Source organism: Solanum dulcamara, chromosome 7 (genome assembly GCF_947179165.1).
Source record: "Solanum dulcamara chromosome 7, daSolDulc1.2, whole genome shotgun sequence".
Classification (NCBI taxonomy): domain Eukaryota; kingdom Viridiplantae; phylum Streptophyta; class Magnoliopsida; order Solanales; family Solanaceae; genus Solanum; species Solanum dulcamara.
The window spans coordinates 18,364,566-18,383,406 of record NC_077243.1 but is presented as its reverse complement, the minus strand read 5'-3'; the positions used below and the strand labels follow the sequence as shown (position 1 = coordinate 18,383,406).

General features: G+C 31.5%; 2 protein-coding genes across 2 annotated transcripts; both read left to right on the top strand.

Moving 5' to 3' along the window:
- Positions 1-8,288: 8,288 nt before the first annotated feature.
- Positions 8,289-9,665, top strand: LOC129896112 (protein SRC2 homolog). Its single transcript, XM_055971938.1, has one exon. It carries the CDS (start codon positions 8,416-8,418, stop codon positions 9,448-9,450), a length of 1,035 nt encoding a protein of 344 aa, XP_055827913.1. The 5' UTR covers positions 8,289-8,415; the 3' UTR covers positions 9,451-9,665.
- A 6,028-nt stretch (positions 9,666-15,693) lies between these two features.
- LOC129895454 (UPF0496 protein At3g49070-like) lies at positions 15,694-18,334 on the top strand. The gene is made up of 2 exons (XM_055971177.1): positions 15,694-15,880; positions 17,206-18,334. Exons 1-2 carry the CDS (start codon positions 15,832-15,834, stop codon positions 18,285-18,287), a joined length of 1,131 nt encoding a protein of 376 aa, XP_055827152.1. The 5' UTR covers positions 15,694-15,831; the 3' UTR covers positions 18,288-18,334.
- The last annotated feature ends 507 nt before the right edge of the window (positions 18,335-18,841 follow it).

The window sequence follows — 18,841 nt, the reverse complement described above, 5'->3', positions numbered from 1 at the left end:
CAGAAATGGTTTTTGAGTGCCGGTTACGTCTAGGGTACCCTCCCGGGGCGTGACAATATGCATATTATTTACGTTGGTTATTAACATTAAATCTTCCATATAAAGTTTCACTTACTTCTTATCTTGGTCGTGCTATAAATAAAAATGAATATTTAACTGTTACTTGTCATTAGATAGATAATGATTTTATTATGCAAAAACATATTTTAGCATTTCAATATGATGAATACCGAAGAAATAATGCACAATTTATTTCTGATTCTATATTAATGGTTGCAAAATATTATGGTCTTGAACACAAAGTTTTATGTATTTCTTTTGATAATGTATCTAACAATACCGCTGCTATTAATTCCTTGAAAATTGAGTTTTTCCCCCCTTTAGATGATATTTTTTATATTAGATGTGTTTTTCATATATATAATTTAATTGTTAAATATGGACTTTATTTTTTTGAGCAAACAATTAAAAAAATTAGACATGTAGTTGGTTTTATTCAAGAAAATAATAGAAAAGCTAGACTTAAAGAATTTAAAAGAAAATGCGAGGAAAATAACCTTAGACCTAGATTAATGCCCGAAGAAATTGAGACCAGGTAGAATTCGACTTATGATTTTTTAAAGACTTGTAATATTTATAAAACCCTATGACTACAACATTTAATCAATATGCATATAAATTTTTTGAAGTCATGCTGGAAGAATTTAATTGGACTAAAATTAATGATCGTGTTGTGTTTTTAGAAAAATTTGATTTGGCTACTCTTGAATTTTTCGGTGCTTATTATCCTAATATTTCTAATATTTTAGCTTATTTAGCCAAAATTTCTGTATTGCTTATGGAATATAAAAAGAAAGTTGATTACAAAGATGCTGTTGTTGAAATGATAGAAAAATTTAAAAAATATCTTTTTCCTATTCCTCTTATTTATTTAATTGGTGTTATGTTAAATCCGTATATGAAATTTAATACTATGTCTGAATGTGTTCGCCTTATATATACTTCTATAGAAATTGAAAAAGATGAAGATCCTACTATATTTAAGGCGATGGGTGATACAAGTGATCATATTCAAACATTATTATCGATTTACTTGATAATGCTACCCCTAGTTATACTATTCCTTTATCTCGTCCTTCTGACGAACTATCATCGTCTAAAATGCAGGCACATGGTATGTCTACCCATGATTTTTTTAATTTATCTATTTGGAATAGAATACAGCCTACATCACGATGGAGCATAGATCGAGAAGAGCTTAATTATTATTTGAGACAGGCTCCAGAAACCTATGATGAATATAGTGTCACTACACTGGAATGGTGAAAGAACAATAAAAAATAATATCCAGTATTATCAACAATGGCTAGGGATGTGTGCTAAATATTCCAATGTCAACTATTTCATCGGAGAGCACATTTAGTCAAGGAAGACAGCAGATTAGAGACAATCGACACTCTTTGGGGAGTAATGCTATTAATGTTTTAGTTTGCCTCAGAGATTGAATTAAATCAGAGCATAGGAATAAAGGAAGAGTAGAAGATACGAAAGAAGACGAAGAACTTGAAGAAATAATGTCAATTGGAGATCATTCGGCACAAGCTAATCAATTTCTGTTAATGTTAATACAGATGAATTGGAGAAAATAATTCGAAATATGTAGAAGTCAAATATTAATTTGTATTTTTTGAATTTTGTCAATATATTAATAAAGTCAAAGTCTTTGCATTTCTTATTTTTTTTCCATACAAAATTTGCATGATTCAATTAAATAATTATTTTTACTTTACATAATCATCTAAGGAAAATTAAATCTGTAGTCACTATAAGATTTCAATACTTGAAAAAGTATTATTATTATAATAAATAGTATATTATAAGTATATTTGTTATACATCGTAAGTATATATAATAAATAATGTAAGTAATAGATTGTATATTGTGGGTATATTAGATATACACTGTTAGTATATATAATATATAACATAAGTATATTATTATAATAGATAGTATATTGTGATTATATTAGATATACATTGTAAGTATATATAATGTAAGTATATCACTATAATAGATAGTATAATGTTAGTATACTTGATATCAAATATTGTGACTGTCAAATCTTTGACATTTATGACTGCCTAATCTTTGACAAAAAAAGAAAATTTAAGCCAAAATAACAAAGCCACATTACATAGTATTTGTTATTTATTAATTATAAAATGTATCTTTTACCTAAAATCTCATTGTGAATCAGTCCAATTACAACTTATCCCTACTATTTCCAATATTACTCGAAATCCCTCTTTTTTCTTCACTTTCGGATAGATAAGGGGTCTTCATGATACATAAGTAGCTGATACGAAGCATTAGTTACAATAGAGGTTTTTTATGGAAAGAAAAAGTTAAATAATTTAAAATTTCTTATTTCAAGCAATCATGTATTAGAAGCAGTTAATTACTCACATCAATTCAGTCCCTCATTTGTCGTAACAGCTTGAGTGAATTCAAAATTGTAAAAAGCAGAGCATCAAAAATCCTTCAATTTTGGTTCAAATTTTTTTGAGAAATTTGAGAAGATACATAATGAATATCTCGATTTTGCTGAGATATGAGAATCTAAAGTGAGGTATGAACGATACAAAAGTGATGGAATCGTTGTTGGCGAAAATATTTGTTTCATGAATTTGAAATCTGGTCTTCTTCTTCAATTTTAATTTCTAAAAAAGGTAATAGAATTTATCCCTCTCTGTATTTTTGTTGAACTTCTTCTTTTTCTTCTTCAATTTTCGATTGGTTTTCTTCCTAAATTTTGTGTTCTTCATCTCTAATTTCTAATACATATGAATTTTGGTCCGTCTTTTAGTATTGGTCTTACCCAATTAAATTCTCAACAAACAAAAATTTATTTCTCCTAGATCTGATTCAAGTGGTGATGATTTTGATGAAATTAGATCCAAACACCGCAATGATCCTTTAGTTATGGAGAAATTGCGTGAAGAGTATTTAGCGAAGGACCATGATATAAAATTAAAATCTCCAGTTGCACAACCCCAAAAAAAAAATTAAAAAAAAGCTGAAAGTGTTACAACACGCCCTTCTCTGCCCAAGGTATACATTTTCTAATGTATCTTGTGATTTTAATTTTAAATTCCATGAATAATCATTACATTGCAATGTATCATGTTTATAAATCTTTCTTGATACATAATCCTAATTCATTGATACAAAATTTAGCATGCATCATGTTCGCATTTGTATTGTTGATACATAACTAACTGTGTTATTAATATTCTGACTGACTGTATCATATCATGACACATAATTTTTTTGTTTATAATGTTAATTGTTGGTTTTGTTCATGATTCATTAATCATCAGTGAACATTTCAATGTGGATACATTACTTACCAATGTATGTCATGGTTAAGAAATAATAGATACATTTAAAGTTATATCTGTTAGATTACTTTTTGATATTTTATTCATTATACAACATGACTTTATGTATCTAGTACATTTAAATAGATTTTCCTGATTTTATGTACATTTCAAATTCTATCTGTGTGAATATCTCTTAATTTTTTATTCATGATATAAAAGAGTCAGTATGTATCGGATAGAATAATTCTGCACATTTTTTATTCATGATACATTTGAATTCTTATGTCTTGCCACCAAGATGCAAGAGGATGCCTGGAAGACCAAGAAAAGAAAGAAAGAAGAACTATGGTGAGAAGTTAAGTATGAGTACAAACTGTTGTGAACGTTGTGGACATGAAGGCCACAACAAAAGAACTTGTAACATATTTTCCAAAGAGAAGTGATACTTTGATTTTTCTAGATACATTCAACTTGAATTTGAATAAATGTCATTTAATCGTTTTAAATAAAAATGTGTATTGTTTTTTAGATTATTGAGAAATTCTATATATATTGGTCAATTATTTGTGTATCTAGTACTTTCTTTAAATTGGAGTACTTGTTATTTGAAGTTTTAGAAAATGATACATATAATTTTGGGGAGAAAAAAGCAATGATGTATTATTTTATTGGTTATATTTTATATTATGTATAAGAGATTTAATTGGTAAAGAGCAAAATATTTTGATACATTTTATTTGAGTATTCATTATTTTAATTACATGTGTTTGTGTATGAGTTATTTTTCTTGAGTCTCATTTCAATAAGCATCATTTATAACTCATACACGGATGGTATAGATTTATTTTGAAATGTATCAGCTACATTAGTTTGTTTATCAAATGATAAATAGATATTAATTATTTTTTTAAAATCTGATAAATAAGATGTATCAATTTTCATTATAATGTACCTGTTGTTTAAGTGGTATATGATCTTAGTTAGCAAAAGAAATATATTCAATAAGGATATTTCAGATGATATATGTCAATGATATCTGATTGGTATGCATCTAATACAAGAGATATGTAAGATGTATCAATATTCAGGATAATATCACTGGTACTTAATTGGTAATATAACCAATCATGTATAATATGCAGATAATACATGCTAATGATAACTAATCATGTATCATATTCGGATGATACATGCTAATAATGCATCAAATGTGATGTATCTGATAACAAAGTTGATGTTATGTATCATAATTTTAATAAAAATATGTTATTTTAGAAGGTGACAAACTGAAATTTAATAACACCTGATAAGTAGTTGTAGATAAAAATGTTAAAAACAAAAATAGTTCAAACAATTTTACAATAGTACTTATCCAACAATTATTTTTTTTAGAAACACTACTATTTCAGTGTTATATCCAAAGCACCTATATTTTACTACTATCAAATTCACAGCTACATGAATACTACTCAACATCAATCATTGCTTCTTGAGCATGAAAGATGAATTCACCCTTAGGCTTTGGTGGATCGTCATTTTCACTAACACAACTCTCCTTTGCCTTTCAACATCTATATTTTCATAAGAGAGGCGTATCTTGAATGGAGGTAATCGGCCTGTAGTCCAGTAGATGGGATAGAAACTCCATCACTGAAATATTCAGCGATAGCGGTCAAAAAAGCACCACGATCTTTGCAACACATAATTAAACAACATTAAGAAAAAAGAAAGACAAATAAAGAATTAAATATACATAGTGAATTTATGTATCAAATACATGATCAACACCTTATGTATCATAAACATAGTAAAAAGCAGTAAAGAATGGATCCTAAACATCACAAAAATCATAAAAACTTATGTATCAGAACAATTTATGTATCAAGCATTAAACCTTATGTATCCATTACATGATCAGTAAAGATACATAGTGAATAAAGATACATAGTGAACACCTCATGTGTCATAAACATCATTAAATCATATAAAATTGATTCCTGAACATAACAAAAATAAGAAAAATTTATGTATCATGACTAGTACGTTATGTATTATGAACACAGAAACACACAGTGAATACTTATGTACCACAAACATATAAACAATAAGCATTGCATGACCCTATGTATCATCGACATTAAAAATACAAATAAATGTATCTGATACATTTAGTCTATGTCAGATATGGTTATGTATCATTAGAAAATTTCAGATTGATACATTGTAATGTATTCGAGAATATGAGATTTAAGGAGAAAAATTATAATATGCATTGAAATAACTGATACCTTTGAAAGAGTAGAGCGTGTTGTAACACCTTCAAAAAAAAATTCTGCTTCTTGGGTGGGTTGTTGAACTAGAGATATTGACTTTTCTACTGGAGATTTTGATTTTGCACGTAATGTAGCCATAGATAAGGAATCGTTATGAAATTTGAATCTAATCTCCGTATAACCTTTCCCAGAAGAATCAGACCCCGGTGAAACAAATATTCCTTGATGGTGCAATGTATCACACACATTAGAATCTACTAATTGTGTAGAAGATACATTATTGGTAATGAACAAAATAAATCTAGCATGTAGAATTAAGTGTATCTTTAAACTTATATATGAAAATGTGTATCATTTTAATGTAGTTGATACAATATATGGTGTTATGTATCATATGCTAAAAAGCTCATCTGTAAAAATATATCAGATACAAATCAAAAATCAAAAATTCAACAACATGTAGTAATTAAGATAAACGGAATCAAATTTATAAACATTATGCATTCATAGAAGTTTCAAGCAGGACTTCTTCAAAATATTGGCTACTAGATACAAAACTAATGAATGAATCAACTAGTAAAAACAAAATTATAGATCACTAATGGTGACATAACTACTCTACATCAACCAAATCCTCACGAGTTGGGGGGACGAAATCACTCTTAGGCTTTGGTGGATCGTCGTTTTCACTGACATATCTTTTCTTTGCCTTTTCAATAGTATATTTCCATAAAAATGATGTGTATCAAGCACAAAGGTAGTCAACTTGGAGTCCAGTAGATGAAATCTGAATTCTCACAAGCTGTCACTTTCTTGTTGAGTAATGACTTGGACATATTCAACATGAAAAGCGTGTTATGATACAAGCAAGCTTATATAAGACTTATATATCATGATATTAGATATAATAATTAAAGGCCTTGGGTTATAAGTTGTACCAAACCTAAATGAGTGAGTGGGATTTTTTGATAACATATTTCATACCCTGCATTAACAACACAAGAATAAATACTTAATAAATTATATATACATAGAAATAGGAGAAAAAACATTGAATACTAAAAATCATCTTAAGTGTAATTGATACATAATAATATACTGATACATACATATATAACTGATTGAAACTACAAATTATTAGTCATGGTATGAATGATATATTAGTATGAGAATGATAGATTTGAATACAATTGATATATTAGATGTATCCTGATACATTGTATATATTTTGGTAAAAGACAATATGATTGTTACACTAAATATGTATTGATACAATAGTTTAAGACTGATACATTGAATATAGAATGATACATTGGATTGTTTTTGATACATTTGCATAAGTCTTGATACTTTATATTTAGAACAAAGTTAATAAGATTCATGATAAGAAAACAGGTACTAATACACTGGTTTGATGATGATACATTGGATTAAGACTCATAATAACAAAATAAATCTATTATTCGTGACACATCATATTTAAAACAACAATAAAAAGATACATAACAAAAAATTGAGCCTTTTGAAGCTTTGGGCGGGTAGTTACAGAAATAACTTTTTTTTCTCTTTTCTTAAAACTTTTTCAAAAGGTTCATTAACTTCCGTCCCAGAATTCGAAGATTGAACATTCTTTCTCTTTGTCATTGCAGATTCGTTGTCCCTAATAAATTGTTCCTTGGAATGGACCTATTTTCTTGAAACCCATGAACATTAACATCAGAAACAAATGATATTATAGCTAGATTATTTTGAGAAATTAGTTGGATAAGTTCCAATACTAAATGATGGACCATTTTCCATAGTTATCAGTAAACTTAAGATGATTTTGAATCAAAATTTTTGAACATTAAACAATTGAAATTGAAAATAACAACTGAAAAACAAGACTTGAACCCTTAGATAACTAAAAGCTATGAAAATAGAGAGAGAATGCAGTTGAGAATCAAAAGGAGACGATAGATTGTAACCTCTAACTCGTGTGAGTGATTTTAGGTGAGAAATTATGGATATGTTCAGTAAATTCCTTAAATATCTGGATCTTGAAAATCGAGAGAGAACGAGAGAAAATGATTTAGAGGAGAGAGAATGTTTTTTGAGTTATGTATCCGGAAGATGAAGAAAAAAACTGAAAATAAGGAATTTTGATAAAAAATTTAAACGGTTAGTACTTTTAGCAAATATGGTAAAAAAAATATATAGTTTGATAATTTTTCCTTATAAAATTCATATCGGGTAAATTTAAACATGTGAATCCAAACAAAAATAGAGTAGAAATAGAAATTCCGTGTCCACGCTGAGTATAGCGATGGAAGCAAGAAATATGCTTGCCATCCTCTTTTGTTATTCCCCAATATATTTACTACACCAGTCATCTACTTTAAATTATCATTTTAATTTACGTTCATATTTTATAAAATAATACTTACTAGAAACTATTTTGGGATAATATTTTAAAGCTAAAGCAGTTGAAATAAGACCAATCGTCCTGGCCTCTCACGTCTTTTTATTCAAACACATCATCAACCACTCATATGACTCCACGTGTCCGATATACCTTCCTCGGTTGCCTCAACTCTTCTCAGCTAAGGAAAGTAGCTTCTCTTGCCTAATCCGCCAATTCCTCATTTTTCTTCTTTCGTATACATTGACTAATATGCCCACGGTTCTAAGAAAAAACCAAGGTCATAAATGGAACTTAAAACAACCAAAACCAGTTAAATACTAAACAGCCATTTTTATACTTGTTTTGGGGAAAAATCATGGGATCGAGATTCGAGGTGGAGGTGAAGATATCATCAGCTAAGGATTTGAAGAACGTCAATTGGCGTTATGGCCGTCTCAAGCCATATGCTGTTGTTTGGGTTGACCCGAAAGGAAAATGCTCCACGAAAGTCGATGATAATGGTGATACTTCTCCTTCTTGGGATGAGAAGCTTGTGATTCCTTTGTATGCTCCGATCCAAGAGTCTACTCTGTATATAGACGTTGTTCACGCTAATGCAACTGAGGGTACAAAGCCTCTGATCGGTTCAGCTAAGCTTCCGCTCCGTGATGTTGTTGATACCGTCGGAATCGGAAACATGACGGAGCGTTCGCTTGATTTGAAGCGTCCTTCTGGTCGCCCGCATGGGAAGGTCAAAGTTGAGGTTACTGTTCGTGATCCACACTATCGTGCGCCGGATCCGTATTATGCGCCTCCTTACGGTGTTCCTCCACCAGCTGGATTAAGGGATTACCCGGCTCCGCCGCCGCAGCCTTACGGCGGATCATACGGTGCTCCTGCCCCTGCTTCTGCTTTTGGATCATACGGTTCTCCTGCTCCTGCTCCTTCTCCCTACGCTGCTCCGCCGGCAGGTTATCCGTACAACGCAGCTCCGGCTCCGGCTACGGGTTATGGTCAACAACCAGGTTATGGTGCCGCTCTTACTCCTGCGCCGGGTTATGGTCAACAACCAAGTTACGGTGCTCCTCCTCCTGCGCCGTACGGGCAGCAAGGTAGTTACGGACAGCCTGGTTACGGGCAGCAGGGAAGTTACGGATCGCAGGGTAGTTACGGGCAGCAGGGAAGCTACGGGTCGCAGCAAGCAGGGTATGGGTACGAAGATAAGAAGAAGGGGAAGTTCGGAGGAATGGGGCTGGGAGCGGGATTGGCTGTGGGTGCGGTTGCAGGTGCACTGGGTGGATTAGCAATATCGGAAGGGATTGATCACATAGAGGATAACATCGCCGATAAGGCGGCGGAGAAGGTTGAGGATGATCTCGACGATGGCGATTATGATGACGATGATTACTAGAAAAATTACCAACCAATCCTTGATCTACCTAACTTGGATTCGCATTTTCTAAGAGATCCTCGTGTCAAATTATCCTAAAAGATTTTAATAAAAACAAGGTACTTCAATGTCCAAGCAAAAACTAGTAAACTTTATGCTTTTAATTGTTGTTCGATGTAATACGTTTTTGGAGTATTGATCACAGAACATGTAATGGATGCACGTTTTTGCTATAATTTCAATGTCTTGTGTCCAAAATTTCATGACTCATAAGAATTTAAATAATTAGAGTCTAATGTGGAAGCTAGTAAAACAAAATTTTGATAGACTATAATTAAGAGGACAAATAAAAAATATATTAAAAGAGAAACAAATATTTAATAATTATTCGATCAATCGATTTACATTAAAATTTAATTAATTTAATATATATATATATATATATATATATATAACTACGTCATATCAATAGAAATAATCTCACATAATTATGGAGAAAAAAAGAGAAATAGAAGTAACTTAACAATTTATAACGAGATCAATAATAGCTATTGATTGTTAAGGTCATATTTTAGTGACCAAACAATCCCAAAGCTTTACCGCATTCCTTTGTAACCGATAAATTAAAGACCATTGAGGTGCATTTAATGAAACCGTAACGCTAACACATGACTAAAACCTTCGTTTAGCCATGAAAAATTGTGGATGTTTGAAAAAACTATTTTTTATTTGCAAAAGAAAAAATCACATTTATTTGTCATGCTTTACTTTATCAAGAGTTAAATTATTTGAGTTTTGAGTCTTTGATCAATTAAGATATATTTTTTCGTTGTACTAATATGAGAGATTGTAATTTATAGTATTTTTTATATTGTATTAAGGAAAATTTAAGTTTTAAAATATTGAGTTTATCTAATTCAATTTAGCTTTAAACATTAGTTAAATTGATTTTCATAAAATAAAATGTGATAAGTAAAAGTGAACGGAGGGAGCATGTTCGGCCATAAATATAAATTAGTTGTTGAAAGATTATTTCTTTTTTTAAAAAAAACTTGTGAATATAAATGATATCATTAAAAGTAATAAACAGTTTAAAGTCACATTAATTTTTAACAACAAAAATATGAAAATATTTTCTAGGACATACTAACAATGAAAGTGTGTCACATAAATTAATACGTATGAAATAATTATTTTACGTCCCTGTAAAGACACTAAAAGCATCATGTTTTTCTTCTAGCTAACAACAACAACATCACATATTCAGTGTAATTTCATAAATAAGATCTTGGAAAATCGTGTGTTGTATGCAATTTTATCCCTACCTTACGAATAACATAAGGATGTTGTTTCTGATAGATCATTTTCCTTCTAGCTAATACTCTTAGTTTCTTTTATTTCTCTTCCTAATTTGTAGTAAAAGAGTTCCTAGTTTATAGGTACGGATGGAAGAGAATTATTACAACTCTCATCTACCCCTCTCTTTACTCCTTAGTTGAACTTCTTACTTATGTGATGGTATTGAAATCGAGTTGATAAAAAGCATTGAAAGTCTTCCGTATGTTCTATCATCCCTCCAGTGTCCCAACCATACTTTTCTCTCTTTTGGATTTTGAAATAATAATTTTGATATGTGATAGCTACTTATACATGCCAAAGAGACTTAAATTTCTTCCCTTACCCTCACATGCATTGGTGCCAAGACTTACTAATTACATCTTAGGAATACGTCACTATGAGATCATTGTCCTACTCTGGGGTAGCTCTGAAGGTGATGAGTTCACCATTAATGAACTGTTTAGAGAGTTTAGAAGAAGAGAAAGAAGATCAGATTGTATTCATTAATATTGTGCTTACACCTATATATAAAGAGATAGAGTGAGTGACTAGTTAACTACTTCTAACAACTTTTGTAACTAGCTAACGAAATATTTTAACTAACTAACCGATTATCTTCAACACTCACCATAAAGTTAGGTACACTAAAGATGTTAATATGCCTAACTTGGACAAAGATAATGAAGTTGGACTTTGTACAGTGCCTTTGTGAGAATATCAACTGGTTGTTGTTTGGTAGAAATATACTGAGCTTTCATTTTTCTTTGTTGAATCTTTTCCCTAATGAAGTGACAATCTATCTCTATGTGTTTTTCTCTCTCATGGAAAACTGGATTAGCTGCAAACTGTAAGGCTGATTTACTATAATTGAAGATTGAACTGGAAGTGATATGTTGACTTCTAGTTCTAATAGTAGGCTGAGTTGCCAAGTTAGTTTATCTACAGTAGAGGCTAAGCTTTTATACTCTACCTCAATAGAACTCCAGAAAATCGTTGGTTGTTTCTTGGATTTCCAAGATATCATAGTCTCTTAGTTTGATCACAAAATCTGTAACAGAATTTCTGGTGTGAGCACATGCTGCCCAATTAGCATCACAGAAAGCTGTCATGCTATCAGTATCTTTACTAGAGAGTGAAACCCTTTGTCCTGGTTGTGTTTTATGTATCTAACAATCCTTAAGACTGCATCCATGTGTGACTTCTTTGGCTACTACATAAATTAACTCTGTGTTTCAACACTGTATGCAATGTCTGGTGTGACTGTGAGATATAGTAGTTTACCTATTAACCTTTGATAGGCATATCTATCAGTTAGTAATTTGTTCTTATTTGTATCAAAAGTGTTCTTACTTATATGCTCATCATACTCTTTTGTGGTACATTTGTTGTTTGCATTTATGGGTGAAGTTGCTGGTTTAGCTGCTGCAAGACCAAGCTCAGAAATCAATTTTAGGGAGTACTTTTTTTGGTGCATGAGTATGCCCTGATTGAACCTTGCAAACTCTGTTCCAAGAAACTATTTTAGATCACCAAGGTCCTTTATTTTGAACACCTGTTGTAGTGCCTATTTTGTCTTTTGAATCAACGTTAAGTTGTCCCAAGTCACTAGCATATCATCCAAATAGATGAGTATGATTAAAGTCCCATCTTCTGACTTCTTCTGGAATATGGAGTGACCATGTTTGCTCTGTTTGAACTTTAGTTTGATGAAAGCCTCTGTTAACTTCGCATTTCATTGTCTAGGTGCTTGGTTCAAGCCATACAGGAATTTGATGAGTCTGCATACAGGTTTAGTCTCCCATCGACGTATAAATCCCTATGGCAATTGTATATAAATCTCATCAAATAGATCACCTTGTGAAAAGGCATTCTAGACATCCATTTGATGAATGTGTTATTGTTTAGCAGATGTTATAGCCAGGACAGTCCTTAAAGTTACCATCTTGCTACAGAAGAAAAAGTCTCCTCATAGTCAATACTCTCTTGTTGGCTATATTCTTTGGCCACTAACCTTGCCTTGAACCTTTTATTTCCCCAGAAGCTTTGTACTTGATCTTGTATATTCATTAGCAACCTATTGATTTCTTGTCATCTGGTAAGCTCACAATGTCTCAAGTGTGATTGCTTTGTAGTGCTTCTATCTCTACCTGCACAGCTTCAACCCATTTGGGATATTTTACAGCTTTTGCATAGGCTTTAGGTTCTGTTATAGAAGAAAATATAGATAGGTAAGCTTGATATTTAAGAAAGATATTATCATAGGTAATATAATCAAAAATAGGATAAGGTGTGTCCTGATGACAAAGAGTCAATGAGATGAAGTCTTTCATCCACAGAGAAGGTTGTTTATCTCTGCTTGATTTTCTAATAGCTTGTACTTGCATCTGAGTTGGTGGAGATACATGTTGTGCATGCCGGAGTTGTTCATGTCCATGTGGTCTAGGCTCAGATTGATGTGTTATATCAGTAAGAGTTGCATTGTATCTATCATTAGATTCTATGCCAGTAGCATCAAATGCATTGAACACGTCATTGGGAACTACTTCTGTGGATATGATGTCTGCATCTATATTTTCTGTACTACAATTCTCAACCATATCTGAGTTAGTGTGAAGTAGTTCATATGATACATTGTCCAGTTGCTGAAATATTGGTGTGTACAGAGTTTGTCTTAAAGGGAAACTCAGTCTCTTTGAATATTACATCTCTATTCACAAAAAAGGCTTATTAATCAGATCATACAACAAACATCTTTTTTGTACTTCAGAATACCCCATAAACACTCCAGTTTTAGTCCTAGGTTGTAGTTTATCAGTTTGATTCACTATTTTAGCATAATACAAACACCCTAATACTTTCATATGAAGAGAGGGTTGTCTGTTAAACACCTTTTCATAAGGTAAAATGCCAATAATGGAGGAAGGTAATCTGTTAGGGGTGACAAATGGTTGGATTTGATTGGATTTGGATGAATTGAATCTAAATTGAGTCAAAATGGATCGGACCAAAATGGATTGGGTTACAATCTACCATATAAAATAGAAAAAATTACTTGAGTGAGTACTTTTTAATAAATAATTATTAATCTTAGCAATACTCTCTATTTATTACTATTTATAGGAATACATAACAATATTATGATAAATCCGCATTATGTATTAAAAGTGAATTATGCATGTGATATAAATGTATTATAAGTGTTTTTAAAATATATTATGCTTGCTTAGTAAGAAATTAATACAATATATTATAAGTGTATTAAAGTGCGTGATAAATGCATTAGTAATCAATAAAATTTGTATTATAGATGTTTTATAAATTGTTCTCTATAATATTTATTAAAACTGTATTATAAATATATTATAAGTGTTTATTGAAAATAAAAATATTATTGTTATAAATAGTAAATATTTTCTCAATATAGTATATCTATGTAAGTTTTCCTATAAAATATTGGTAAATATGGATTTGGTCAAATATGATTTGGGTAAAAATCATCTGACCCACTTTAATCTCCTAAAGCCAAAAGAAATTATATCAAACCAAAATTTCTATTGCTCTAACCCCTACTACCCCCAACCCACCCCTAAATTATTATTTTTTAAGCAATTAATTTTTCATACAAAAATAATAATAAAAAATCTTCTTCCCCGTAACCCTCACCCCCACTCCTCACCCACCCACCAACCAACCAAAATTTTTGCCCACCTCCTATCTCCACCATCCCAATTTTTTTTTTAAAAAAATTGCCCCCCCCCCCCCCAACCCCCCCCCCCCTTACTCGGACTCCCTACCACCCCACCACAATTTTCTTTTTTAAGTTAAAATAATTTCAACAAAAAATATAAATTCCCTCTCTCCACGCTACCTCCCTACCAAATCCCCTATCCCCACCCCACCCCAACCAAACTTTTTTTTAAAAAAATAAAAAATTAAAACTTTTGCCCCCCCCCCTCCCTCCGCCCAACCAATTTTTTTAAAAAGAATTTTTTTTGCCTCCGCCCCCACGCACCCTCCACCCTACCCTAACCCATCCCAATTTTCTTTTTTTTAAAAAAAATAATAAATATTTTTAGTGCAATTAGAAATTTTTATTATAAGTGGATGATCTAAGGGTTTATATGAATATCTATATTTTACTCATTTTGCCCATATTTGTATGAGCTTTTGAAATTGGTCAATCCATATTTACCCATTTAAAAAATTTGAATGATCTAAAAAAAATAAAACAAACATTACAAAATATTTTTTTTAAAAAAACATATAATAATCCCATTATTGCTAAAATGACCCCCCTCGATTTTTTGGTCCTTAAGGCAAGGGCCTCATATTTCAAAGAGTAGAGCCGCCGGCCCTTCACTCCCTCTTAATTAAGAAAAGAATATACTTAATAATGTTGTTAACATGGCTCCAATTATATATTAGGTATTATAAAACAAACTAACTTAGCAAATTAATAAAAATGAGAAATAATAAGAAATAGTAAGAGAAAAGGAGAGAAAAATCAGAAAATTCAGTGTGTCTTCATTTACACAACACAGATAATTATTTATAGCCAATACAAAGTAGAAAAACGTAGAAAAAGTGGGGAATAAAGTTGGGGGATAATAGTTAGTGGAAATAAAAAGTGGAGATGGGACATCCACTTGTGCAACATTAGGATCATTGTCCCACTTAATCATCTTCAAACAGGATTAGAATACATTATTATTGTGGTTGATATTGAAGCTAGTTGCCTTGTAAGAGTTATCAAGAGTAAATGTAGGGAAATTAGTGGGCAATGGTTAATCCCTTGCAGTGTAAGTTCCCTAATAAGATCTTAGACGTACAGATAGTTATTCTCTTGTCTTCAAAGCTAATTAAAAAAAGAAGCATATATTATATATATCACTTAGCATTTAATCATTATAAGAGATGCCCCAAACGTGTACTCTGCTCTCTCCTTCACCTTTTGGAATTATCAATCTCTCTTTTATTTAAAGTGCTGCTTCATCTCTCATATTTGAATAGTTACTTGTAAAATCTTCTTTTTTGAGTTTTCGATAGACAGGACTAAGAAGAAGTATGAAGATAAAATTTCGTCCAGTATTGAGAAAATATATTGCATGGAACGGTAAGCTTAATTCCTATATATATGTTCAGTTTAATTACTTGATTTCTTTGATTCATAATATTCAATTTTGAAAAGAAAGCGAAGCTTAGGTCATTTTACGCAAAACAAGATTATTCCGAAATCATAATCAGAATATATAATCTTGAACTCTATATGAAGTGGCTAATATCTTAATTTTAGAGGCATACATTTATGTTATTTTAGTTAATATAATCATAACAAAATGTTGCGTAAATTTAATCTAAAATTTTGATGTTGAAATAACTCTCTAAAAACAAGAGAAGCACGTTTTTGGCATTTTACAAGTCGGGACAAAAGTGTCAAAAATAATATATTGGCCAGCAACTCATCTGATAATATTTACTTTCTGGTCCCCCTGGGACTATATAATATGTCCAAAAGCACGTGTTTTGTGTTATACAGTACAATCATTCATATTGAATTGGATTTTTAAAAAATATATATATTTGTTTGATATATTAACTTTTTAAAAAATATATAAAAAATTATTTTAAAAACCGTGGATCCCCTTCTTAAAAAACTTTTAATTTCTCTTTCTCTTTATTTTGTTGTGTTACCCAATATACCTCTTCATTCTTCGTCCATCTTCATCTCCATTTCTATTCACTATTTTCACTTTGCTGTTTTTTTAGTAATAAGTAAAATTCAAAATGAACACCATATTATTAACGTCGATTTTACAAATGTAAGTTGAGTGACCCATTTTGATTTTTTTTTTTTAATATCAACCTTCTTATATAACATTCATTTTTCAATTAAGTTGTCAAGAAAATGGGTCCACATTTTAAATTTTGATTTTAAAAATTGCATTTTAAATTAATTAATTAGTGTAAATTAATTTTTAAAAAGTGTTAAAGAAAAAATGGTGAATAAACTAAAAGATATAAATAAAATAAATTACGTGATATTGACATGATTATGTTGTGGCGCTTACATGACTATGATGTGGTAGATGAGAGTGGTATTATAGTCTCATGATGATATATAATTCACTTGAAAGTTGTTAAGAAGAGTATTTAAATGTCCGTGTAATTAAAGTGATAAAGTAAATTTTGCTGTCAAATTTAGATGAAATTTGATGTATTTTCTCTTTTTTTAATTAAGTGTATACCTTATTGATTATACAGTTGCATATCATCTAAAACTTATAAAATATATAAGTTTAAGATTATTTTTTATTGTGGCCTTGTTGGGATGTTGTATAGTGTTCGAAACTTTTAAATTTAAGATGGATTACTTATAAATTATTTGGGCTTTATTAGGATGTTGTATAGTGTTCAAAGCTTGTTTTTGTTTGCATGCAGAGGCCCAAGATACTAAACCGGCCCAAACGGAAATGGACCTCCGAGAGGAATATGCCCATGCCTTTCGGACCGAATCCTACGCGGACTTCTGGACACGTGTTCTTGCTTTATCCGAAAAGATTTCTTCCCCGACCAAAATTGTTGGCTCTACTTCAGCTGCTCGGCTTCCCTCTTACCGCCTTTTCGTGGAGCATCTTTTGGATCCGGATCAACCCACCGTAACTCGGATTCTGGGTTTGATCCAAACCCAGAAAGAAACCCAATCTCTACTATCTCAATACTTCTCACAAACAGCTGAAGCTTCTGTACTTTGTAGTGTATTACTAAAAGACGTGCAACGTACACGTTCCAGATATAAATCACTTAAATCCTCCCTAGATTCTCTTCAAAAAATACCACACTCACCTAAAAAACACATGCCCAAAATCCTGACCCGATTAACTAAATTCTGTAACTCACTTAACCCGCTTGTTTCATCAACATCTTCTCCCCTCCGATTTAAAACCGTTCAAGCCAACTGCTCGCAATTACTAAAACGGATCGAGCTTAAGCGCGATAAGACCAAAGCGAAACTCCGATTAATAAACAAATTCAAACGTGGCTCAGCCATATTTGTCATGGCTTTAACAATCTCGCTCACCGTCATTGTAGCGACTCATGCACTAGCCTTGCTAGTTGCGGCTCCAACGGTAATGATGGCTTCATTCCAGCTGATGTCGACTAAGAAGCTGGCTAGCTGGTCGGCTCAGCTGGACATAGCCGCGAAAGGTACTTACATATTGATTAGAGACTTGGACACTATAAGTCGACTAGTAGGTCGGCTAAATGATGAGTTAGAAGACTTGCAAGCCATAGTTCGGTTTTGGCTCGAGAGAGGTGGAGACCCGCTTCAGCTTGAGCTACAAGCCAGTGGGGAAGTGGCTCGCCACCTGAAAAAGAATTATGCAAACTTTGTGGAGCAATTGGATGAATTAGAAGAACATCTGTACTTGTGTTTTATGACTATTAATAGGGCTAGAAACCTTGTTATTACCGAAATTATGAATTCGACTCCATATTTGTTAACCCAAATTAAAAAATAATGATGAAAATTGAATCAATTATTTAATTTCATGTTTATAGCAACTGTTGCTTGAATATTTCACTTTTCGATTCAAAGAATATTACAAAAAAAAGGTATCTTTTTAAGGAAAGAAAACAAAAGACTTATTTATATTTTTCTTTATTTAATGATATGGGCTTTTATGGGCAAGACATGGTGGATGTGAAAATTTATGACCACACCAAATACTGACATAGTTAAAAAAAAATGGGGAAATTATGCGACCTTATTACTATATTACACGTTTAGGGTATAGTTTAAAAATAATTACAGCTCACAGCAAATATAGATATTTATTTACACGGTATGGCAAATACATATATATACCAATTACATATATATATAATTTTTTGACAAAATATACATATACAATTCGACAGATATACATATACAATTCGCCTCTTGCTCGCTTCTCTCCTCCCTTTCTCGATATCGCTCGCCTCTCTCTTCCCTCTCTCGATATCGCTCGCCTCTCTCTTACCTCTCTTGATATAGCTTGCCTCTCTTCTCCTCTCTCTCAATCTCACCTTCCAG